The sequence below is a fragment of the Lipophrys pholis genome (genome assembly GCF_963383615.2).
Source record: "Lipophrys pholis genome assembly, chromosome: 21".
Classification (NCBI taxonomy): domain Eukaryota; kingdom Metazoa; phylum Chordata; class Actinopteri; order Blenniiformes; family Blenniidae; genus Lipophrys; species Lipophrys pholis.
Window position 1 is genome coordinate 18,845,194 of NC_137649.1, and position 24,988 is coordinate 18,870,181.

The 24,988-nt window shown below is 42.4% G+C and overlaps 1 protein-coding gene across 5 annotated transcripts in view; it reads left to right on the forward strand.

Annotated features, from left to right (window-relative positions):
* Positions 1-24,988, forward strand: part of pak5 (p21 protein (Cdc42/Rac)-activated kinase 5) — a 64,954-nt gene that overhangs the window by 37,969 nt on the left and 1,997 nt on the right. For 4 of the 5 annotated variants that reach the window (XM_080490909.1, XM_080490908.1, XM_080490906.1 and 1 more), the window contains 6 exons: positions 15,100-15,939; positions 20,233-20,442; positions 20,554-20,695; positions 20,801-20,955; positions 21,809-21,942; positions 24,528-24,654. In XM_080490909.1, coding sequence (XP_080347035.1) covers positions 15,100-15,939; positions 20,233-20,442; positions 20,554-20,695; positions 20,801-20,955; positions 21,809-21,942; positions 24,528-24,654 — 1,608 coding nt within the window. Of the gene's footprint in view, positions 1-1,432; positions 1,765-15,099; positions 15,940-20,232; positions 20,443-20,553; positions 20,696-20,800; positions 20,956-21,808; positions 21,943-24,527; positions 24,655-24,988 lie in introns of those variants that run through there. The other variant, XM_080490910.1, reaches the window with a different exon arrangement.

Genomic DNA, 24,988 nt, shown 5'->3' on the forward strand with positions numbered 1-24,988 from the left:
GTGTGAAGGCTGCAGAAGTTACAGGAAGGGTGTGAATTTTCACTGGTTTGCATTGGAATAAACTCCATATCGAGTTAATGATGAGACCCATACAAAAGTCTTTTTTCCATGAGTGCCACTTATTAAACGACGCATTCAGACGTGTCAGTCTATAATGAGGGGCATAGTCAAGTTTTTTTATGCACTCGTGTAAGGATGTGATTTACATCTTGATCTTCAGTTTGTCATCCTCCTCTTGTGTTTCTAAAATGACTGCTGACAGCCTCCTGAGTTTAAACTGCTTTGCATTTCAGCTGTGGGTTACATATACTGTAGGTAGTGTAGGTGGAGAGAGCCGCGGTGTTATTTTAGGTAGCTGAACATCTCGGGGCTGTCAAAACCATTATAGCTGCACTGAAAATATCTCAGCCTTACATCACATCGAAACACTTGAGGATGTGTAAGAAAATACGCCCTCAGTAGCAAAGTAAAGGTTATTTAACTGTGAATTTTCAGAACTGTGCACGTCCTTTTCTCATGGCAACGTATATTTCAGCCAGGGCCATTGTGTAAATTTAATATGTTTTGTAATCCCATTATTACATCATTAGATGGATTATATAATCTTACGCCATTTGTGTATATGTTGAAGGCTACAAAAGTAGTCACTGCATGCAAAAGTGATGAAAAAGTATTTGTATTGAATGCAGAGTTAATAAACGCCTGCAAGTACAGAATGAATCACCTGAAATCTGACACTGCTTTACAGTTTAAGAAAAAGAGGAAATCTGATGTGTAATGTCAAATATCTTTTGATAATGGTCCAGCACAGATTAGAAGATAACTAAAGTAAAGTAAAGTATTAGAATGTACTTCAACTATCAGTGTTATAATAATATGACTCATGTATGTGTTTGAATAGTTTCTCTTATGAACTGCTTTTAAACAACAATAGCAGGCGTGTAACTGCAGCATGCCATCTGGAGAGTTTTTAGTTTTAAGACGGTTCATTTCACAAGTGTTGTTTTTCTTTCTGTTTGTACACGGAAGTAATTGTGACGCAAAACTCATACCTGCCTGCAGAACAAACACAACTCAATGTCAAAGTGGCAACATTAAAGGTCCCATATTATGCAGAATTCACCTTATAATGGCGATACGTGTGCTCATACAGGCGAATGAGAGATTTTGCCTTCATGACATCATGCAGGGAAATAACCACTCCCTCTGGTCGTGGATTCTCACTTTGACCCTCCCATTGGTGGGTTTTTGTTCAGTGTGGAGAACTATATCAGTGCTCATGGTGTCGCATGTCTAATCCGTACCAGACAGAATTGAGTTTGTCACAGCGTGCGTGAGGACGAGACAAAGAATTGACTGGCACAGTTGACGGCACGTGACAACGGGCATGACATGCGGGGGTGATATCTGCTGCTACCGTAAATGTCAGTGTGTCAGTGATGGCAGAGTGACCCCCCCACCCCCACCCCCACCCCCACTCCCCTGCCTCCCCCCACCACCTTATTGGCAGTTGACAAACAGGGTAAACTCGACCATTAAGTCCCTCAGAGGTTGGTTTTAGCCCGACTTTGCAGTCAACCCATGCAGCTGCAGACAGACAACGCGTCTCGCTACGGCGGGGGAGCGAGGAGCGGCGGATCTCGGGACGTGGCCGACCGGCGGTCTGAGGGGTCGAGGCAGCTGAGACAGGTGTCTGCAGCGATGAAGATTGAGGAGGCGGTTGTGTGTAAACCTCATGCACAGAGGACTCATAAAGACTTCCAGGTGGGGCCTTCAAGTCTTTCTAACTTCTGCTGAGCCAAGACTGCATGTTGGTATGCCGGCTATGCAGACCTGTGTGTGCAACAGGTCTCCCAGCTCGCTGCCAGCAGCGCAAAGCACATGCTGAAAACATATCAGGCCAATCGGTGACGGTAAAGATTCAACTCAGTGCTTCCAGCATGTCGCCTGACATTAGAGATCGCATGTTCAAGCGTGTGTCAAACATGCAGCTTTTTCTGTTTGCATTTTTTTAACAGTAAACCTTGATGTTGCGGGATTCATGTGGCTGCGCAGGGTGCAGGATTGCTCATGTTTCTTGAGAGAGTGTCGAGTTTGTGCCCTGGCAGTTATTTTCGTGGCTTTGCTGGGTTCGCTCTGTGTGTGTGTACATATAGAAAACCTCGCTTGGAGAGATAGTGTTTCTGATATAACAGGGTCACGCAGTCCTTGCTTCAGGGGTAGAAATGCAAACCTGTGTCTTTATCGAAGAGTGGAGTGAGCTATTACAGTTCTGACATGTGCATGCAGAGAGTTGCTAATTTGAGGAGGCATTTTATTGCAGCGTGGATTAATGATGCTGGATGAGCTCCAAGGCAGCGGACCGAGCGGTCAGTTTTAGAATGGATGAGGTCTAGAACAATATTTTAATGTGTCTATATTAGAAGTATGCTATCTAAAGGTCTGTATTTTTTCCGCACGCAAATATTGTATTAATACCTCCTATATCTCTCTTTGCAGTACCCTTGCAGTATTTCATTGCTCCAGATCTGCCAAACTGCATTTGTCACCATGACTGTAGTTTTCTTTAAACCTGTTAACAGAATGAGAAATGTCGGGTGTTGCGATCTATGTGCATTTATTTCAAGTTTAATTAGATTTTTTTTTGGCCCGTGATGTATTACACTTCATTTTACATTGATCTGGGAATAAATTGGTCAAAGCAAAAAAAAAAAAAAATAGACTTGAGGGGAAAAATAACCCCTGATTGATGTGTGTCTGTGCAAGCATGCGCCCTCACGCAGATAGAGAGAGCATCTGTCTTTCTTGGCACTAAGCTGAAGTGGATGGCATTGATTTAGACCTCTCTCGTTCCTTCCTCACACTCCACTCCTTCTCCTCCTTGTCTCCTGCTTTCTCACTTTGTCTTCTCACACAGCTGCCATTCACAGTCACACTCCGCAAATCACCTCTCTCACGGAGGCTTCAGAGCCGCAGGCGGCAGGAGGAATTTGGCTTTCAGCGGCGCGCGCCGCAGTTTGCCAGGGCAGCTCAAAATGTCCTGGCTGACAACCATCCTTCACTGTCTGATGGTGGGGTTTGTTTTTTTTTCTTTTCTGGAAGGACATTTATGCTGTGAATCTTAAACAGGAACGGATTGTTGCAGGAAAAACACGATTTGAGATGACGCGTGTCGTCCTTTATAAGCTGCGAGTTTGGAGTGGATGTAACAAGCTTTCCAATTTTCCTGTGATGTTGTAGAGTCACTTTTCTTAAAGAGATGATTTAACCCGTGCACATCACACGTCTCGTCTCAGTCACTATCACCTCAGTGTTGGTGTGAGGTGATTTAATGGCTGGACCTGTAGTATCCTCGTGTGGCCGGACTGTAAACTACAAGTCAGGATTTAACTCCTGCAGAGTGATGATCCATCAGCTATATAGAAGCAGGTTGGAGAGGGCATTATCTCCATTGTTCAAACATCCTATTTTATTGTACAAATATCTTAATTCATTAAGATTACTCATTGGGCATGTTTAAAATCAACAGATCAACTCATGTTTCTAAAGCATGATTGGTTTAAAAAAACAAGTAATTACCAGTTTTAATCAAATATCTTAGTGTGAAGAAAACACTTCTGTATCGCTGTTTCGTTTCATATAAAAAATAGACTGTTCTATGCGTGTAAATTTGTCTTTGAACCATCCATCCATTCACTGTGCTGCTGTCCAACTTGGCTTGTGGACTTGTCCGACTTGTGGGAGGAAACCAAAGAGAAAACACTGATGGAGAGAACATGCAAACGCTTGCAAAATCACCCTGAAACCTGACTTGAAGGCTAAATTGTCTTTTTAATTGGAGCTACAAAACTATGCTGACGCCACAGTGAAACACCAAATTATTGAAATTAAATACATTATGGATTAAATTACATTCATGCTCAAAAGGAGAAACAATATGGGAGGAAGTTGAAAATATAAATAACTGAAATTGAGTCTTTTGGTTATAACCCTGTGAATGTCGTATCATTCACACATTCACATTTATGAACAATTTCAAAACCCGGCATGCACACACCCAGAGAACATCTGAACTCTGTGCTGAACGGCCTGGACTTGAACCACATATTTTTTCACTATGACTTAAGAGTGCTAACCACTACACCTGCAACCTGAAAAGTGATCTGGTATTTTATTTTCTCTCATTCAATATCAGACTTTAATCATAGAGAGTCCCTGATGGAGAAAGAATATCGTCTGAATATCGAGGGAAATCCTGCTGCTGTTTTTGACTCCCTCATATGATTTATAATTATATCAAATCTATTTAGACCAGCATGAAGCAGTGTTATAAAGACTTGACGCACAATAACCTTCAACTGTCAGCATTAACACAGTGAACGGTACTAAAAATGCTTTAATCCACACCAAGCGAATGGAACCACAAGTTTAACTCAACTTAACTGTGCTTTTTATCTTCCTGACAAATGAAAGTGATTGTATGTTTATTTTCAAACACATGTCCAATGCATCATCTAAAAAGTTACTTTTGTGCTCCTTTAATGCAATTTATAAATATTAATCTACAATACAAATCTTCTGGAATTCTCTTCAGCAGGTTTACATATATAGAAATGGCACGTTAGGATGTTCATTTCAGTCTCAAAAGCCCTTTAAAGGGTTACTGGTTTACGCACAAATATACAAGGTATGTAAAATGAAAAGAGAAAGAGCAACAGAAGTGCTTGATGACGATAAAAAAGAGAAGGGTTGGGGCTGGGAGAGGGTGGCAGTCTGCTGTGGGAACCTCAAACTGGTGACGGCGCTCAGATTAATGAGCACTGGTGTGTAATTAATCTATAGAGGGCAGCTGTCTGTTTATCTGTCACTGAGTCGACAAGAAGATAACTGTGGGATGTCAAAGTGATCTCCTCCTTCCTCCTCCTCCTCCTCCTCCTCCTCGTCCTCCTCCTCCTCCTCCTCCTCCTCTTTTACCTCTTCTTCTCTGCCTCCTCTCTGAAAGTTTCTGTGCCAGTGGCAGACACACTTACCAACCACACCAAGAGGTCCCAAAAAAGATTAAACTTGCAAAAGAAATCAAAAGATTTCCCTTTATTGTCTCCAGATATTGTCTTAAAATTTCTGCTGGATATTTTTAGAGTCATCCTAAATCCAAATATGCTCAGACTAATGGATGAAGAGAAGGGTGTCCAGGCTTTAGTCCGTTAATATGCTTAAGGTCGAGGGATTTGGTCTGACTGTATGTTTGCATTTCATTACGCTCCCACCGCTAATCCATTTTGCTGGAAATCATAGCTGATTCCATGCGCCGCGCACCGTGTGACTCATGGATCCTGCAGCTTGGAGCCGATATTCAGCCCGGCTGAGGTCAAAGGTGACTGGGTCACCCGGGTCTGAGCTGCTGGCAGTGGAGCTGTTGGGGGTCGGAGGCGGAATGTCACCAAATATAAACATGGACAGCAGCACTCACCAGCTCGTGTGAAGGCCATCACCATCTTGATATGCACAGTCAGTGGTATCCTGCTGATGAATATTAATACAATTGTTTTTAACTTGAAATCTATTTATGACTAGTTTGTCTTCATTGTACTTACTTGACATCACATCGGTTCTCCACGTTGTTGCATTGATGTTCTCTGTGGTTTTGCATCTATACAGTCTAAATACATGCAAGAGGTGAATTAGAGGTGAATTGATGACTTTAAAATTATTCCTTAGTGTGAATGTGAGTTTATGTGACTGTTATTCTGCTTGACCTGGGATAGACCGACAACCTGTGCAGGGCCTTCCCCTAAATTACATTTTGGCAAGGCAGGGAAAGAAGAAGTACAATAACAACAGAGAGCAGAGAGGAGGGGAGGTTTTTCCAATCAGAAAGCCGACATGGGACCAAAACATCTGTAAGGATACTTAAATGTCCTTTTTTAAAACAATACAAGTAAACAGAAGTGTAGTTTCTGTTTTTGGACACCAAAGGGCGCTGTTGCCAACAAACCCTGCTATTGCAGGTGTTTTATCGCCTCTACACAAAGCTTACATTTCTCATTTATAGGTGAACATGGAGGCCCTTGTTTCTGCATGATTTCCTAACTTCATCTGACTTCATGTTTCAGATATTTTAACATAGTTAATTTATTATCATATCGTTGTTATCGAGGTGTGTTCATAATCTTAAAGCACCTTTTGAAGTCACCTTTAATTGTTCCATACTGCATCATAATATTTAATGAAACATGCCTCAGATGACATGGTGGTTATTAACCACTGTAACTAATGGAAACAGGATGGCCTGAGGAAACAGTTCAGCTCATAGCCTATTAATCATGGAAAACGCAGCAAAACCGACTCGTTGAATAATCCTGTTCTTATTTTCTGGGGCCTCGTCTGTGGATTCGTTAATAACGTGTCAAGAGCTCAATGAAACTTGTGGGTGAAATCTTCTGCTGAATAATACAGGTGGGTCAACCTGTCAGCCCGCATAACGATCCGGGGTCACATCCCGCCGGGCGCTGAGGTCAGGATGAGTCGTTCTAATTAATAAGCGAGAGACACGATGTGAGCCTCGGGGAATCTTATTACCAGAAGTCTCGCTGTACTTTGTCCCTTTATCAGTGAAATTAACATCCACATCATTTTTATTCACGGCCGTGTAATTCACACTTAATTTGCCGGTTCAGATTTGAATGACTGTTTATGACCAGCAGAGGGCAGCAGAGCTGAGGCGCTTCCTGCTTCATTACAACGGTAAGACAGTAAAAACTGATGTGGGAAAAAGAAATATGAGTTTGTTTGAAACTTTTTGATTTGGTTTTTAACAAACTGAGCCTGGAGTCTCAGTAGCCACTGATTTATTGAGGGAAAATTTGCATTTTTATCACTTTCTTGGCCATCAACAAAAGTAATAATAATATTAAACCCTGGTCTGTAGTAAAGGTCTACTGAAGTAATAGATTGAACAGATCACCTCCCAGTATTTTCTTTGTATTTCCTCCCTTCTCTACTACTTCACCTTGTGGAGGGTGATGGAGCCAATCCCAGTTTACTATGGCCGAGGGCAGAGTAAACCCTGGACGTGTTGCCAGTCCATCACAGAACAAGCTACTGCACACAGTCACATTCACAGGGAATGAACCTCACTGTGGTAGGAAACCCAAGCACCTACAGGGAGAACATGCAAACTCCGCACAGAAAGGCCCTTCTGGTGTTAGTACCCAGATCTTCTCGCTGTGAGGCGAGAGCGTTAACCACTGGTCCACCGTGCCGCCATATTTCCTTCTTTATGCTCACAAAATATTCATAAAAAATCTCAGTTACAATCACGACAAAAAATAAAACAGATAAACAAAGAGAATAAAACAAACAACATGATGCCGCTAATATATTATTAATTTCTTTTATTTAAAAAAAACCCTTTAAAACAAACCTCTTGGTTTTAACTTAAGAAAAAAAAACTAGACACATCCATATATCCACCATGCTTGATTCAGATGAGAATCGCAGAGCTGGAGCCGATCCCATCTGACTAGACAAGCGATCCATCAAACTTAGAGACAGACAACCACAAACACACACACATTCACCAGTTAAACTGATGTGCATGTTTTTGACCGTGGAAGGTTTCAAAATGAAAAAAATTTAATAAAACAACCCATGCATTCACACAGGGAGAATATGCAAACTGCAAAAGCCCGCCTGGAGTCGACCCCCTGAACGAGCTCTGAGGAAGTCGTCCAGTTCAAATCCTTCTGTTTCTTCGTGTCAACCCAGACACATTTGACTCTGGTGAGATGAGGAAGCGTGTGGCGGTTGGCACTCCTGCCTCATTAGAAGGTTGTGGGCTTCAATCTGTGTGTGGTTTGTCTTAATCCCCCTTGTGTGTGGGTTTATTCACATAACCCAAAGAAACACACATGTGAGGTGAATCGGTGACCCTAAACTGTGTGCAGGTGAAAACAAAATAAATTGTTTGCGAGCATTAAACACTTAATAGATTTAAAATCCGGGGACATATTCTTAATCTCTTACATTTCAGCGTGTTGCTCTTACCTATTTGTTCCAGCAGATGGAGCTGGAGGTTAATGGCATCCTAATTTCAGTGGATCGTGTGAGTTTATCTATTTAAATACATGTCGTGTTTACTGCGAGTCCAAGCATTGTTCCCACTGTTTAGAATCTTTTCTCAGGGACGTGTCACCTCCACAAAAGCAGACCCAGATATAGAATAGATTTTATTTAATTCACTATGGTGAGATGGAGCTGGATTTTATGCTGACGACACCTTCACCGTGCTCTGCATCAGCCGTGGCACTTGCTTCTCTTGATCATCCATTAATCACTGGTGTAGGTCATTTGCTCTCAAGACGCTCAGAGGAGAGTGTTTTTTATCTGCTCTCTCTCAAGAGCTCTCCGATATTATCTTCCTCTCAGGCTGCACGGAATAAGCTTCTGTTCTCAAACTGTCCAGCGATGCAAAAGGATGCTGCACTTCAGGAACGGCAGCAGCAGCAGTAGTAGAAGTAGAAGTGTGTGCTGAGCGTGCTTTTGTGTTTTTCTGTGTGGGTGTGTGTTTTTCTGTGTGTGTGTGTGTGTGTGTGTGTATAAATACCCACGCGTGCCTGGTCTCTGCAGTGAGAGTCGTGACAGATTCACAGAGTGGAGTTAGAGCCCTGTATTCAAAAGACTTTGGGGGGGGGGGGGGGGGGTCTGGTTCCAGGATGAGAGATATTCCTGTTGTTGTGATGATGTTCACTCTTTCTACTTAAGTATAATGCCACATGTCAGCAAACGAGAGTCAGGATAGGGTGTGCTGAGTAGGCGATGATCTGCAGTGTGTGCATTTCGTCTTTTCTATACCGGTGGATGTCAGCCTGCTCGCACATGTTGAGAAGTCCAACAAGGAAAAATCAATAAATTTTCAGTATAAGACATAAGTTGGGGGGGGGGGGGGGGGGAGTCTTGTATTTGTATTTTATTTATTCATTCCATTCATTAAAAAATTAAATTAAAAATCTATTTAATAGTAACACAAAAGTTTACAAACTTCTGAATGAAAAGGAGCAGAAGGAAGAATAATCTTATATAATCTGCCCCTTTGTACCAATAATCAGTTCACAACAGTCTGGCTGTGTTTGTTTATGAGCCGCTATTAGTCTGCCGGTTGAGATTTTAATAATCAGAGCTTATTAATACACTATCAATAATATTACATTGCAAGGTGTGAACGTTCTGAGAAAAACATGGAAACCAAACAAAAAAGAAATAAGATCAGTGAAGGAAATAAAATACCAAAAGGGAAGAAAATCTGAAACTGATTTGAAGTAATCTGGCAAGTTTTAAAGGAGTCACCATATATTGTTGTTAATTTGGTTCATAAAACCTTCCAATTGCTCAATGGAAAATTCATTTTAGCACTGAAACAATCAAAAAGGACATATTCATGATTTTCTCTTCAATAAAATAGTTTAGAGCTTTTCCCTCAACATATTTCATCAGGTGGAAAAAATACATGCCATATTTTACACTGTATTGCTGTACAAACCACAATAATAGAGTGTACACCCGCAATTTCTGAAGGCATTTTTCATTTTCGATATATAATGTGAAATGCATCAAGCCATTTTTTCTGTAACTCATACGTAAGAAGAAATTTAAGAATACAAATTCTCCCCATGTAATATTTCTTAAGTTCATTTTTGTTGTTTTTATGTTTAACTGGAGGTCACAATTATTAAAATATAGATGTATAAGACGCCTGAAAATGTTTCGTTTACCTGTTATGTTTGGTAGAAAAAACTAAAAGAAACGATCAACTTTCCAACAGTTTCAGATCCTTTCGTATTGTGAAAATGACGTAACTCAATAAAAGTACTCTTGAGTAAAAATACTTTCGGAATTAGAAGAGGGACCGTATCACTATAAACAGCTTTATTTATTCGATATACAAAGTTTCTTTGGAGTGATTTCATTTTCTAACTTCAGGCTTTCGGTCTAAGTTGTGGGGAAATGTTGAAGTGGTTACAAAGTGTTTCTGAAGTGCTCACACTCGTACTGGGTGATGCAGTTCATGTCCCAACTCAGTGCAGAGGATGCAGGAGGCGGATGAAGTCAGCTCCTCCTCCTCCTCCTCCTCGTCCTCCTCTGGCCCCTCCGTCGTCCCGGGATCCTGCTGGCCAGCGAAGCGCAGCCTCCAAACCAAGGTTCTCGCAGGGAGTCACGGGAAGGGCAAGCTCATTAATTATCCCTCCCTCTGTTCCTCCCTCCATCCTCCCATCACACCCTCCCTTCATTACCAGCAAGGTTAATCCCCCCTTATCTCCCAATGAGCCTCATTTTTCATGGCTCCCTTTCTTCGACACTCCCTTCTCCACCACCTCTCCATCTCTCCTTTTTCTCTGTGGCTCTTCTTCTTCTTCTTCTTCTTCTTCTTCTTCTTCTTCTTCTTCTTCTTCTTCTTCTTCTTCTTCTTCTTCTTCTTCTTCTTCTTCTTCTTCTTCTTCTTCTTCTTCTTCTTCTTCTTCTTCTTCTTCCTCTTCCTCTTCCTCTTCCTCTTCCTCTTCTCTTCTTCTTCTTCTTCTTCTTCTTCTTCTTCTTCTTCTTCTCTTCCTCTTCTCCTCTTCCTCTTCCTCTTCTTCGCAGCTGCTCCTCAGTTTCTCCTTTTGCTTTTCTATTAATTTTCTCAGCATCCCACCTCATTTCTTGGTCACTCCTCCTGTGCATCCTCTGTTTTGTTTTTTCTGCTCTAACACTTCCACTTTTTATATTCTCACTCTCACTTTATTTAATTCTTGCTTCCTCTCTTGCTTTAATGTCCTTTCTCTGCTGTCCCTGCTCCTCTCCTCTCCTCTCCTCTCCTCTCCTCTCCTCTCCCCTCCCCTCCTCTCCTCTCCTCTCCTCTCCTCTCCTCTCCTCTCCTCTCCTCTCTCTCCTCTCCTCTCCGCTCTGTGCTTACCTTGAGCGGGCCGTGGTGAGTTGAGAGAGTAGATCTATTACAGCTTATCACTAAAGGACAGGCCAACGCCGCACGCTGGTGAAATATGGCTGCTGTCAGAGCCGCCGCTGAACACGACCCGTGCACAAGGCTCACGGAGCTGTAAAGACGGGGGGGAAGAGGGGAGCAAGGAAAGGGGTGGGGTGGGGGGGTGGGGGTATGTGAGGAAGCTAGTATCAGTCCTCTTAATTCAAATTAATGGGGAGATTTCCAGGCTTGATGCCGACCGTTTGACAGTGATTTGGCACACAATTAACCTTGTCTCCCGCTCCCCTCCGCAGCCCCGTCACCTCCTCGGTTTTCATCCGCCTTTCTGTTCCCTCGGACTCTCTCCATCCCCCCGTACCAGTCACGCTCCACCCGGACACACAGTCTTATCGATTACCGACGATGATGTTTTATGGGATACACGACACTCCCTACCGCTGTCTGCCAATTTCATTAGTTCTGAATCACCAACGAATGACGGAAAATGTGAGCATTGTCAGCAGATTAAGCACATCCACACTGCCATCAAGTCAATTATTGAGATTTTGTTATTCAAGACAACGTTGCTCAACAACGTAAAAAGAATGTGTGACTGTATTCATGAGTGTACGTTGCCCCTCCGTACTCAACTCAAACATCTGTGCAGAGCTTCACACATTTCCTTTCGCCAAACTTGTTTAAAAGACCATCCGTCCTGCAGCCTCAGCCTTTCAGCTGGGCTTTTACACACTGCGTTTATAGGCCGTTTCACCTTGGGTTCCAGTTCACAGAGCCAAACAGCCTATAGCTTTCAAACAGAGGAGAGCAACTGGAGTGGGAAAGAGGGTGAGGGAGAAGTAACAGGATTGAAACGAGAGATGATGTGTGAACGAACCACCCTTAGAAACAGTTGAGATCTCAGAAGAGATTTTTCTTCCGGAACAAAATATATATACTGTAGACAAAAAAAAACTATAGATGTTAAGAATATCCATAAATATCTATATAAATCTAAATGCATGGCCATTGATTATTATAACATACAATATGTATTTAAAGATAATCTCTGACCTTGGTGAATACATTATGTGTTATGTCTTAAGAGTCGTGGACACAACACAACATTGAGACCCAAGTTGAGATATTGATGATGCTGTCATGAAAGCTACCAAACTAACATTAGTCTCAAAGCCAGGCTGTCGGTGTGAGTTTGTTAAAACAGATATTAGTGTTTTTTTCTCTACATTATGCATGATTAAAATCGGCTTTACATTGAGATTGCAGTAATTTCTGGTACAAATTTTTTCACATTTGCAAAAACTGAACAAATTAAACTGAAAATATAGACTTTTTCAAAATGTGTACTCCGCACCACAACAAAGAAAAACTTTTGTATGTTGAGTGTTCAATTAAAGGTTTTTTTGGGATTATTTTTACCAGTCTGACTCGCTTGAGATGAAATTGTGCTATACATGACCCCTGAACTAAAATGAGTCAAACACCCCTGTTAAGGAGTAACTTCTATAAAAGCTTCAGCTACTGAGGTGGTTATTTATTTGGTGAAGTTAGAGTGTTTATCAGTAGAATTGCAGCAAAAAAGACCTCTTATCCTTTTGTAAAACCAGGCAGAACAGTGTCGCATTAGTCAACTCGCACTATTACAATATGTATATTTGAGCGTTTACCTTGATAAAAGACATATTTCCATGACGACTTTGCAGCAAAAGTGATGATTGTACAACAAGTGGCATCGAGGTTTGGTGGATTCCAGGCTGCAGCCTTTCTGGGTTGAGTCTGCATGGTGTCCCTGTGCCTGCACACGTTCCCTTCAGTTACTACAATCTATAAAACTGGCAAGCTTTTATAAAGAAAAGGTGGGTGGATAGATGGTGCTAGTCAGTGAAGGTCTGTGCAATAGAAGCTCAGGTAAAGATTTTAAATGTCAAGAATACACATTGCACATTGCAAGTATCACCTATCAGCCCATTTTGGTAACTTTAGTCACCACCCAATAAAGATCAGCTGGAGCCACAAAACATGTTTTAACTATAAGCTCATAAATGTTGTATCTAGAAATCTGTTTTAATAGATGTTTTAGCAACCTCACCCCTTTTTACAAAACATTTCTGAACATTTTGACTCTTTTGCTGTTTTATTAATTTTTTTAAAGTTCCTTTTTCATTTTTATCAATCAGTTGTTAAGCTCTTTTATCAATTTAGACTGTTTTATCAATTTTTTTGCTGAAAAACTAGCCATTTTGGCTTTTATTTTACAACCCTTCTCATGGTTTTAGCTATTTTTGTTGTTTTAACCTGTTTTACCATGTTTATAATTTTAACTATTTTGGCTGTCTTATTTTTTAAAGCCAAATTCAGCCGTTTTTTTTTTTGCCCTTTTTTTTTTATGTTATTTCCATATAATAATGTCAACACTTCAGGGAGCCACTACGGAGAGGTACAGAGATACTTTTTAGGTTTAAAAGATAACAAACAGGCAATGAGGTTGCGATGTTGGGCCACGGTTTCCTCTAGGAGATGAGCCGGATGGAAGAGATTGTGTTTGCAATGACAGGTTGTAGGCTGCTAAGTGAAGAAGTCTTGATGTATCCCTGTGCCAGCACAATGTTGCTGAGAGTTAGTAATTATCCCGGCGTTTTCTGCCTCAGCACATGTGACATGGACATACTACAACAGAGACAAGTATGACAGCTATGTGACGGACAGCAAGGCGTGAGACACTGTCAAAGGGTTGAAGAACCTGCTGATCTGGCATTGTCGAGTCTTAGATTAAGGCTCAACAAATGCCTACAGAGGTGGGAGCGACTATCAGCGGTGGTCGGTTTGCAGTAGTGCGCCTCAGCAAAAGTTCATATCGGATTTTTGAATTCTAAAAAAACAAAACAACCCCACAAGCCTAAGTCAGATGAAACAATCAAAATAATTTCTCTGTTCTTACGCAATGCAAGGCAAAAACCACCAACACGCAAGTCCAATATAGATTTGTTCGATCATCCCAAATGGCTTTCAACTATATTATGTAAGTTGGAATTCAAATAGTCCCCGCAGCTCGGCCTCCTCTCAGCAGTCACGCTCCATATTATCATTGTTCTACTGAGAAGTGAAAAGAGGGAGGGGCAGGTGAGGGACGTGTGTCTACGTTTTCTGTTACTGTCTTGATGCTGAGGTAATGAGGCACACACACACACACACGCACACACACACACACACACACACAGGCACGGTTTACTCCAACAGTGTGCAGTTCAAGAAGTAGTGCTGTAGCAACCAGTTCCCCATGACTCACGACACAGCCATGTAACGGGCTTAACACAAGGTAGGAGGGGATAAGCAGCACCCCTGATGTTTAAGCCGCCTTTGCTTTGAAGCAGATGTGAGCATGCATGCTCTCTCTCTCTCTCTCTCTCTCTCTCTCTCTCTCTCTCTCTCTCTCTCTCTCTCTCTCTCTCTCTCTCTCTCTCTCTCTCTCTCTCTCTCTCTCTCTCTCTCTCTCTCTCTCTCTCTCTCTCTCTCTCTCTCTCTCTCTCTCTCTCTCTCTCTCTCTCTCCCTCTCCCTCCCTCTCCCTTTGTGTGTGCAAGCGCATGGCACGCTCGTGCGCCTGCCGAGCGCCAAACCAAACCTCACGACTAATAACGTATCCCGATCAGCCCACTGAAAGTGAAGCTAATCCGTTGCGAGGGAAATGGGGCAGAAATTAGCTTGCTCAATCCGCCACTGGTTTCCTTTTAGCGTCTGAGGTATCCCATCATTCACCTCCATGCATTTCCTACACACATCCCATCTCGCAACCACCAGTGGTTGTGTAGAGATGTGTGCCTGCTGTTCTTTTACATGGCAAATACCAACGTTCATTTATTGTGATGAATAGTTTCATGCTTGAGACAAAGCCCTGATACACATGAATTGAAATTCCTGCCAGAACTTGTATGTTTTCTTTATTTTTTTTTTACTCAAGTGAAGTCAGTCAAACAGGAATTTCAATTCATCTCATTCACGTTTCAGCTCGGAATGGTTTACCTGAAATTGAATGGCTCTGCTACGCAGCGTATCCGGGCTGTCACCATCAATCCCTCGTTTACCGGGCCCTCTTGTATGTTAAGTATGATCGTTTCTCTCCCTCTCGCAGACCATTGTTCGAGGGAACCGGCCACCCAAAGATGCATCCATTAATGGACTGCTGGAGGAGTTCGACAACATCTCGGTAACACGGTCCAACTCCCTGCGTAAAGAGAGCCCACCCGGCCCCCATCAGGCTGGGACCAGCTCCAAACCCTCAGGCAGTGGTCATCTCACTGCTCCAGAGGAGAACGGATTTAACCACTACTACTCCCGATACTCCTGTGATCTGGACACCACAAGCAGGGACTTTTCTCTGGATCCCGGCAAGCCCAGCTTCTCCATCGACGGGGACTGGGCTGTCGGGAGACACTATAGATTCACCAAGCAAAATGGCCACTCGCACCACATACGCAGCCCCTTCTACCCGGACGCCATGCCTCAAAAATCGGACTATGGCAAGCTTCCCCCAGACTACCACACCTACCTGGAGAGTAAAGGGCGCTCGGCTGACGAGGTGGCTTCCACAGTGGGGAGCGGCGTTGGCTCCAGTGGCTACTACAGGGCGTCAGTGGGTGGCTCATCCAGCCAAGACTACCGGGACACTTCGGTTGGCACGCCGTCACGTGCCTCTCTACACAGCGAGCAGATCAACTACCCGGACAGCGAGTGGAGCTACGGCGGCCTGCGAGACGATTACGAAAAGCGTCCCAAGAGCTCTTACATCACCCAAACTAGTCCCACGCCAGCTATCAGGCAGCGGTCCCGATCAGGCTCCGGACTACAGGAGCCAAACATTCCCTACGCAGCCAGTGGGGCTTTCAAGAACCCACCACAGGCTCACCCGTACAGCTCCTACACCTACCCTCGTCTCTCGGAGAGTCTGGGGAACTCGCAGACCTTAACCAAGGTAAGTCCACAAATGCTTTGTGTTTGGATTTAAATTTTAGAACGTAAATCCAAAAGCGTATTTCATTACATCTCTCCTCATAATGGTAATAACAGACACTTACACAGATATAACTTCACTTTTTTTTTTAATATCCAGCAACTTCACTCTTGATCTCTTTTTTCTTGCGAGTTCCTTCTGATTCCCAGCTATCTTTTTTTTTCCCCTGATACTACGGCCAGATAGATGGTGTCAGCTCTTAATCTACTCTTCCCCGAAGGAGGCAGGAGCTGCCACATAAAGAATTGCCCTTCTGCAGTGGCCAGTGTCTCTGCACACAGATCAATTAATGCTTGTGCCGACCATTGACCAGAAAGCTCTGAATTACTGAGACCAGACAGAGACACAAAGGACAGTAGCGATCAAAGAAGTGAGCATCAGGAAGAGAAACATCAAAGCAGACATGAAAAGCCAAAGTCTGGATGGCACTAAAAATGACAATGATCATGAAGGGAAATGATGACAGAAGAAGAGATCAAATGATGTGTTCCTTTTCAGAATTTTGAAGAAACTCCATATTGGTAATTTACACCTAATAAAATAAGTTTACTCTGATCGCAAACATGAATAGATTGTTTTAATTGCTTTTATGTTTGATCTCAGAATGATTGTTAAAATCAAACTCATTGCTTTTGATCAATTAAACAGTCTAATCCTCTTTACACAGGTATGTATCATCTGCATAGAGGGATGATTATCTGTGTACATAACTGAAGCATTATACAGTATTCCATGTGCAGATTTAAAAACAGTAAGAAGTGGTAAAAGAATTCCACAAATGATCAGATTAAAACATTTAAAGTGTATAGTTTTTTTTGTAAAAGGGAATAAATTAAAATTCATTGATAAAATGGAGATCAAATTTAATGCGAGGCTGTTCTTAATGGTTCTGTAATGGATATACTGGTGTGCTGGTCACAGGTTGTATATAAAGACTTAACATAGCTTTCACTTTCATGCTAAATTGTTGTAACTCACATTTGTCAGTAAATGCTATTCAGTGCCTGTCTGTCAGCCATCGACCCTGGTGTCACATTGTAAACATACAGGAAGTCTCATATCCAACCAAGACGTACTACTCTGTCCGAGGTAGATGTGTGCAGAATGAGTTTTCCACACGAGTTTCAGTCTGGATATGCGAGAGGTGGAGGATCTGCGTTACTCCGATTTGAAAATACATTTATTTGACGTGTTGTGTTTAGTCACCTGGTGAAGTAGCTTTAATCTCCATCGTAGAAAATACATTTCATCCCCCGCCTGGTAATGGAAATATTTCAACAGAATGGGGATGTGAAAAGTTGGGAAATTGGCAAATCACACCCTGTATAGACTATACTGTCACTATATGATACTTTACTTTATATAAAACTATGTTATGGATGTGCATAACTCATAAATTTACCATCAAAAGTCCACTTTGAAAAAGATATTCTAGGACAAAATTCGAGGGAAAACTGTGTGTCATTAAAAAAAAAGGTTTATGTAGAATGAGGAAATATCTTGTCTCATTGTTTTTGACTAAAAACACCTCATAGATTCCTCCACACAGAAACTCCACCTATGAGAGCAAACAAAACACTTATATGTATGTGTTAGTGCTCTGTAAAACAACCATATGCTTCCAGTTCAAATTACGGTACATGTAGGCTTTGTAGAGGAGGTACATTTGTTACAGTTGAAAATAATAGAATAGGAGGGGGCAAACGATGTTGGTAAATGCAACAGCAGGGGTAAGTCAGAAGAAAAAAAAAGTGGCCATATCATGGCTTTAAATAGTCTTCACATCACTCTTGAAAACATTCAGAGCCTCATTAAGCCCTTTATACAGTTAGCGCTGTTATCACAGCTCTCAGCCATCCCTCCCGCTCACACAGTGCGTCCAGCAGCCGAGAGGAAAACTGGCTTTGCTGATGTAGATCCCAGGGTGCCTTGATGAAAAACCATTTAACCTGCATGCCTCAGTAAATAGCCACTCGCAGAAAAACAGCCACAGAGAATGCAAGAATAGCAGGAATGCAACACGGGGGGGAGGTCATTTCTCTTCCATATTGCTCAGTATTATTACTTTGAGTTGTTCTGGGTTTGGGTTTGGAAATGTACAGTGTCACATATATATATATATATATATATATATATATATATATATATATATATAATTTTATTTTAATTTTTTTTTTTACACTAATAGTCATAGCATCGGAAAGCTTAAGAATCACTATTCTTCTTGGCTGATGGACCCTGTAAGGAACCCACCCCTCTCTCTCCTCACTCATTCTTTGCCTTTTCTTCTCTTTCCCTCATCGAGTGTCATTCAGCCTTCTGAAGTAAATCCTTTTTTTCTTTTTTTTTTCCCCCTGCTGTTGTTGGGAGCCGGTGGGGATGTTACAGTAGACAGCACACACACACACACACACACACACACACACACACACACACACACACACACACACACACACACACACACACACACACACACACACACACACACACACACACACACACACACACACTACCCCTTCTCCCTTTCTCTCTGTTTTGTGGTGAGTGTGAGCTCAGTGCCGCAGCTCTCGGTGACAAATTGATGTTGCGGCACTTTCCCTTTCTGCAGCCTTAGCATAAAACTGGCCCAACGATGTTCCACCGCGGAATTCAATTTCACAGTTGAGTTAGGTTGTTGATTACCCTGCCAAACTCAGATTAATGCGCGTTTAACCAACATGGATCAGGAGACCCCTGGCTGACAGCCAGCGAACGGCGCCGGCCAGCGATGGTGGTGGGGCACGAGACCGGGCCTCCCAGCACCCCCACATGCACCTGCCTCAGAGTGATTGATTAAAAGAGTTCACACGATGTAATTATACACCGTCCCTCCACGTCAGGACTCCTCCTCCTGCCCAGTCTGCGTGTGCGTGTGTGTGTGTGTGTGTGTGTGCGTGTGCGTGTGCGTGTGCGTGTGCGTTGTGTGTGTGTGTGTGTGTGTGTGTGTGTGTGTGTGTGTGTGTGTGTGTGTGTGTGAGAAATGAGGTACGCAGACAAATGAATAAAAAAGGCGGAGATGAAGAGTTTTCTATTATACTCTCAGTCTCTCGAGTATCTCCAGATCATTTTAGGGGGCGTGGCAGTCGTGATTGAATAATTTAGTCTGTATTTTGTTTTTTCAGCCACTTTGGATTACTTATTTTAATATTTAGTTTGATAAAAGTTAAACCAAGAAACAATCAAAGTGGATCATTTTCATGTCTCTACTACGACAAGAGTTAGTCATTATATTATAAGTCTCCTGTTATATTCACCTCGAACTGTTTTATTTCACCTTTTTCTTCAGCTGCTGCTCATGTGGAAGTATATTTATGCTGACCACCTTCTTATAAACGATTCCACACATTCACCCTGCACAAACAGCTTTTCCCCTCCAAACAGTCAAATTACCCCTACGCAGTATTATTAATGTTTACTTATAGTTTTATTGTTTATCTTCCTCTTTAACCTGACAAACGTTGGGCCATTGTTGTTAATAAATGTCAATAGACGGATGATGGATTGCGATGATTCAATTATACAAGCTTTGTTGGACGCTGACGGGAAACTTAGTGAGTCATGAACTTTTCTCTTCAGTGTGCGCATGAGTGATACAACTCTCGAGCTAAAACAAGCTTCATGCGTACGGTTCAAAAGAACTTTAGAGGAGAATCGGTTGTCAGTTAAGGAAGAGGTGTCCTGGGCTCGATGAATGATTAACATTGTAAAGTATTAACGTGTTTTCCATGATATCATCTTAACATCTGACACAAAAACGACTTTCTGTGGGCCAGCATGTAGAAGTAAACAGCAATAAACATGTCTAATTACAGCTCTCTGATCTTTTAATTTAAAGTGTAAAATAAGTTCATATTTCATTATGAAATGTAATCACTTCGTGGGTTTGAACAGTAAAAATGTTGCTCATTAAAAAAGTGAAGGCATTAATGAACAGTCTTCTGCTCAGATAGATTATCAACTGCATTAAATGTTAGATTATAGGATTTATCTTTCTGTAAATGAAGCGGCTTAATTTTTTTAGACAGCTCAGTGTCACATCTATTCTAAATCTGTGTCTTCTTATATAATTGCCACTTACTGTTACTGCTTTACTTTATTTCATCCTAAAACACAAGAAGACCTGACATGCTCATGCATGTAGTATGTGTATGTTTCAGATTCCACAACAACTTTTCTTTAATCTTTTATTATTTGTCCATTTCCTGTCTCTTCCAGGCCGATTATGAGCGTTCCTCACGCGACGACAACCTCCAGGTTGCAGGCGGTGACACTTACCCCAGAGGACCTCTTAAGCTACCTCAGAGCCACTCCAAGCCGCCTGGCTACCCCCCAGCGCACCTACCGTACCCCCCTATGTTCCACCATTACAAACCCTCACCCTACCATCACCCACCGTCTCAGCCCAGCCCCCCGTACACCCCTCAGGTAAAGTACACTCACTCCCAACAGATTTATTTTCCCTAATGAATTCAAAAATACGTTTTTAGTTTGAATGTTTCCCTCTGACTTTGTGTGCCCGTTTATTGTTTCATCCAGGGGGCCTACTCTCAACCTTCATCGCCCTATATCCCCCCGGGGGCTTACCCCCCTCCTTCCTGGGGTTCGAGCTCCGACACGCAGCCCTCCAGAGTCTCCCACGAGCAGTTCAGAGCGGCGCTTCAGCTGGTGGTCAATCCAGGTGAGAAATGCAGAATTGGATTCAGAAGTGGAACATATGTATCTTACGCGTATGTTTTCTTTTGCCGGCTACGACGCCCATACCAATTTTCTTGATTGCCGCCAGGTGACCCCCGGGAATACCTGGACAGCTTTATCAAGATTGGCGAGGGCTCCACGGGTATCGTGTGCATCGCCAGCGAGAAACACAGCGGCAAACAGGTGGCGGTGAAGAAGATGGACCTCAGAAAACAGCAGCGGCGAGAGCTGCTCTTTAATGAGGTGTGAAAGACTTGACAGTCACTGGCATGGCTGCGGCGTGTTTATCTGCTTTTCTTGGCTCGCGCAGGAACCCGGGCCGTTTTCCTGCGGCGTGTTTTCCATGTGAGATTTAGCGAGCGTAAACTCAGAACGTGATGCCTGTCGATTTGCCACAGATTGTTGATAGCTTAAACAAGCAGCAGCAGAGATTAAATTGATTTAAATAGCACCATTAAACATGCCACTCCATGCCAGATAGATAAAAATAAATCTTTTTTTTGCTGGCTAATTAATTTAAAACACACACACGCACACACAAGTTCCATTTGCCTCTATTTCCCCGACATATATCCACAGCAATTAAACCAGTGACACATTTCTCTCACCGCAATTGCATTTATTTTCTAAAATTAAGAAGCGATCACACTGAATCCCACCATTCGTAAATGTATTCATGGATGTTTGTGTGCATGGCATTTTAACTAACAGACAAACTGCTGGTGTGGCACAAAAATAATGTACAGTTTGTATGCACGTGTGTATACAATGAGCAGAGACGCAGTAGAAGCAGTGGGTGTTCAGTTGGGAACTAATTTGCTCCGTGTAATCCTATTAATTTCTGAATGTAATCCTTTTATAATTAAGCCTCCAGAACATGTTCACATTAGACAATGGAAAGTTATATTAATAATAAAATGAAATTACATGAATACACCTAACAAATCACTCAGACGGCGTGTGCTTTCCATGGTATGTAATATAAACAACCATCTAGGTTACACAGTGTTTTGCATGTATGCGGCAGAAAGCTGCCTATGTATTAATGATTGCGTACGCATGTAAGCTTTTTTTTCTTGCTCTGTGTTCTCCCCAGGTGGTGATCATGAGGGACTACCATCATGAGAATGTTGTGGACATGTACAACAGCTACCTGGTGGGAGACGAGCTGTGGGTGGTCATGGAGTTCCTGGAAGGCGGCGCCCTCACTGACATCGTGACTCACACGAGGTAACCAGCAATCTCGTTTTCAATCAAATATTGTACGTTACCATATGTTTTGGTTTTGAAGGTGATTCGATTAATACTGATTGGGAAACAACCAGGAACAAATTTGGCCGAATTATAGATTTTGTTTAAACTATAAGTTATGAAACAAAATGTGATTTATTGCAGTTTTACACTTTCCAACAAGTTCGATTTCCATATAAATAACATTTATTTGTGTTTCTTAAGGTTAACTAAAAAGTCACAAATGTAAAAAGTGGAAATTCTTGAATGCCCTTGTTTGTACTTGTGTTAAGTTTTTCTTGATGGTTGTTTGGACCCAAAGGCAACAAAATGCATTATCAAGTGAAGTCAAGTAAAAAGGTCCTTATAGACGGAACAGGCCAGCAACTGTCACTGTCACATTTATCTATTTTTTTAGGGATTTCCCAAGGAAAACCAGGAAAACCAGGTTGGCTGTTATCCAGTCTTCACTTAATAGTTTTGGGATTATTGTTCTCCAACTTTTCTAAATGGCCTCGACATTGTCGACGAGCGTCTCTGAGCTGCCGCCTCATTGTTTTAAGCTTACTTTGTGCTTGGTGTTTAATTACTGTCATTTGCGCGGAGTGTCAGCATTAGCGCGGCGCGGTGTCGGATGCTAATAACACGCTTTGCTGAGGCTGAGCACCGCCACTGCTGTGAAGTATTTCGAACAGTCTCCCACACAGATGTTTGGCTGTTTGTGTGTTCGGTGGGTGTGTGGGCAAAAAATTCTTTCAAATAAAGGAGAGTTTTTAGATGCATCCGTGCTTTTAGAAGGGACACGCGTCGTCTTTTTTTTTTTTTTTACTTTTTGTCTCTTCTGAATGTTCACATCTGGGACAAAGTTATAAACATAATGAGAAGTATCACCAATCAGAAACAGGAACGATCACTTTCTTCACCTTTTCCTGGGAAAATAAAGAAATGAAAGGAGAACCGTAATATAAGAGTCACACGTTATCAAAGTCTCCCAGCAACCATAGAAACTCACCACTTGATTTGATTATTGGGTATTATCACGGGGGAAAAAAAAAAAAAGCCTGAGGACAACAGCAGTGTAAATTCAGCCTCGGTAATTTGCAGTTATATTGTCCAGGTGAAAGCTTTGTGCTATTTCTGTTGAGCCTTTTGTTGTGGAAATAACTGCTGCCTACTTTGCGTTGTGAAACCTTCATCAGCTCGCCAGGCTGCGCACGTACGCACGCACACACACACACACACACATTCACGCACAGTTACGTCGGCTGTTGTAATATCTGTATCGTAGCAATAATTAAACTTTTAGATTTCAGCTGTACTTTTTAAGTTGGTTAATGAGCTGACTGTGTACATGGTTTTAGTCACTGTTACTGCAGTGTGCGCGTGCGTGTGCGCGTGTGTGTTATATGTATTATGTGCACGCATGTGCATACAATTGTACGTAGGTGCGAGTCTGCTCTCCTTGATAACCTTTACAGGCTCATTAAAATAGTTTTTCACTTTGTGAAACAATGTTCTGTTTCAGTGATCCTGTTTTCCAATCACCTGAGTTGGTTCAGTTGTGTGATGGCGGCGGGGTGGGGGTGGGGGGGGGGACTTGATTTTTGTGAACACACCTCTATCCTGTTCATTTTGAGTCAGTCAGTTGTTTTTCCATTAGCAGAAAGCTCATTTATCTCTTGTGATTGTAAAAGCATACATGTGTGACAGTAAAATCTGTTCCGATCTGGAACGTGTTTGTGTGTGCTTGTGCGTGTGTGTGTGTAGCTCTAGGGTTCCTTCCTTATTTCCCATAATGCATTTTGTTCAGAATGAGCAATAGAATGCTGATTTTGTAGCGTGTTTCTGCTGCATTCAAAATGTTTGTTTCCTCAATCCGTGGCACTCTTACTGCTGCATGTGTACTGTACATGATGGGAGACTGGAGCGTGCACAAACTCACAAATGCGCAGCGTGGCCCGGCCAGCTGGGCCTGGATGTTAATGTTCAGTGGAGCCGTGAGATTGTGCGTGAACTCAGTCAGTCGGACTGCATCGCCCCGTCCCTCCATATGGGACCCTCCTGCCTGCTCCGCACATCGCAGCCGCAGCTGCTGCAGGCTAAAGGCCTGAATATCTCCATATCTGCTGCGCGTCCATTGTGTTGGACTGCCATCACTTTTGGGAGCGCAACAAAATAAGAATAAAAGGTTGCGTTATGAGTTAAAAGATTCAAAATATAGTATCCTTGTCCTGCTACTACCATAGTACCAAAATATCCACATATGGTGGAAAATGATCCAAAATAATCTCAGGGATCAGGATTCCTACCTGAGAGAATTAAAGATGATGACAAATAAATCCTAACAAATTCTTACTATGACAGCATAATAATCAGTCATCTGTAACATCCTTCTGCTTGTTGCAGATATCAGCGGGAAGGAGGAAGATATACGCAACACAAAATGAACTAAATGGATAACCTTTAATAAATGAGCATTGATTTACAGAGTATTGCATAACAACGTATAGTAAATGACGTGAATAGTTCCGAAGGTTCTGAAGTCGGGTATACAGCTGATACATTCGCCCCGTGTTTTGTCACAGGATGAACGAGGAGCAGATCGCCACGGTGTGTCTGTCGGTGCTGCGGGCGCTGTCCTACCTGCACACGCAAGGCGTCATCCACCGTGACATCAAGAGTGACTCCATCCTCCTGACCAGCGACGGCAGGGTGAGTGAACATTACTACTCCTTTGTATTGAAGCTCCTCTCTTACTCAAGGAGTCACCATTTCAGGTTGCAATTCTGCTATAAATAACACTCACGCACGTACGCTCGCTGACCTTCTGTAAAGGTGCCGATATTGTCTCCTGCCAACAGTCATTTGGAGAAACTCATTGTCATCCATTACCACTACGTGCCCCAGTAATTACATCCCGTGTTTCACCACCTAATGAGTCGATGAGACGTAATTGATTGAAGCCCAATTAACCATTAATACAGGAGATTAGTGTCATCAAGCAAAAGCTCTTCATCACGAGGGGTCATCGCACCTTTGAACTGAT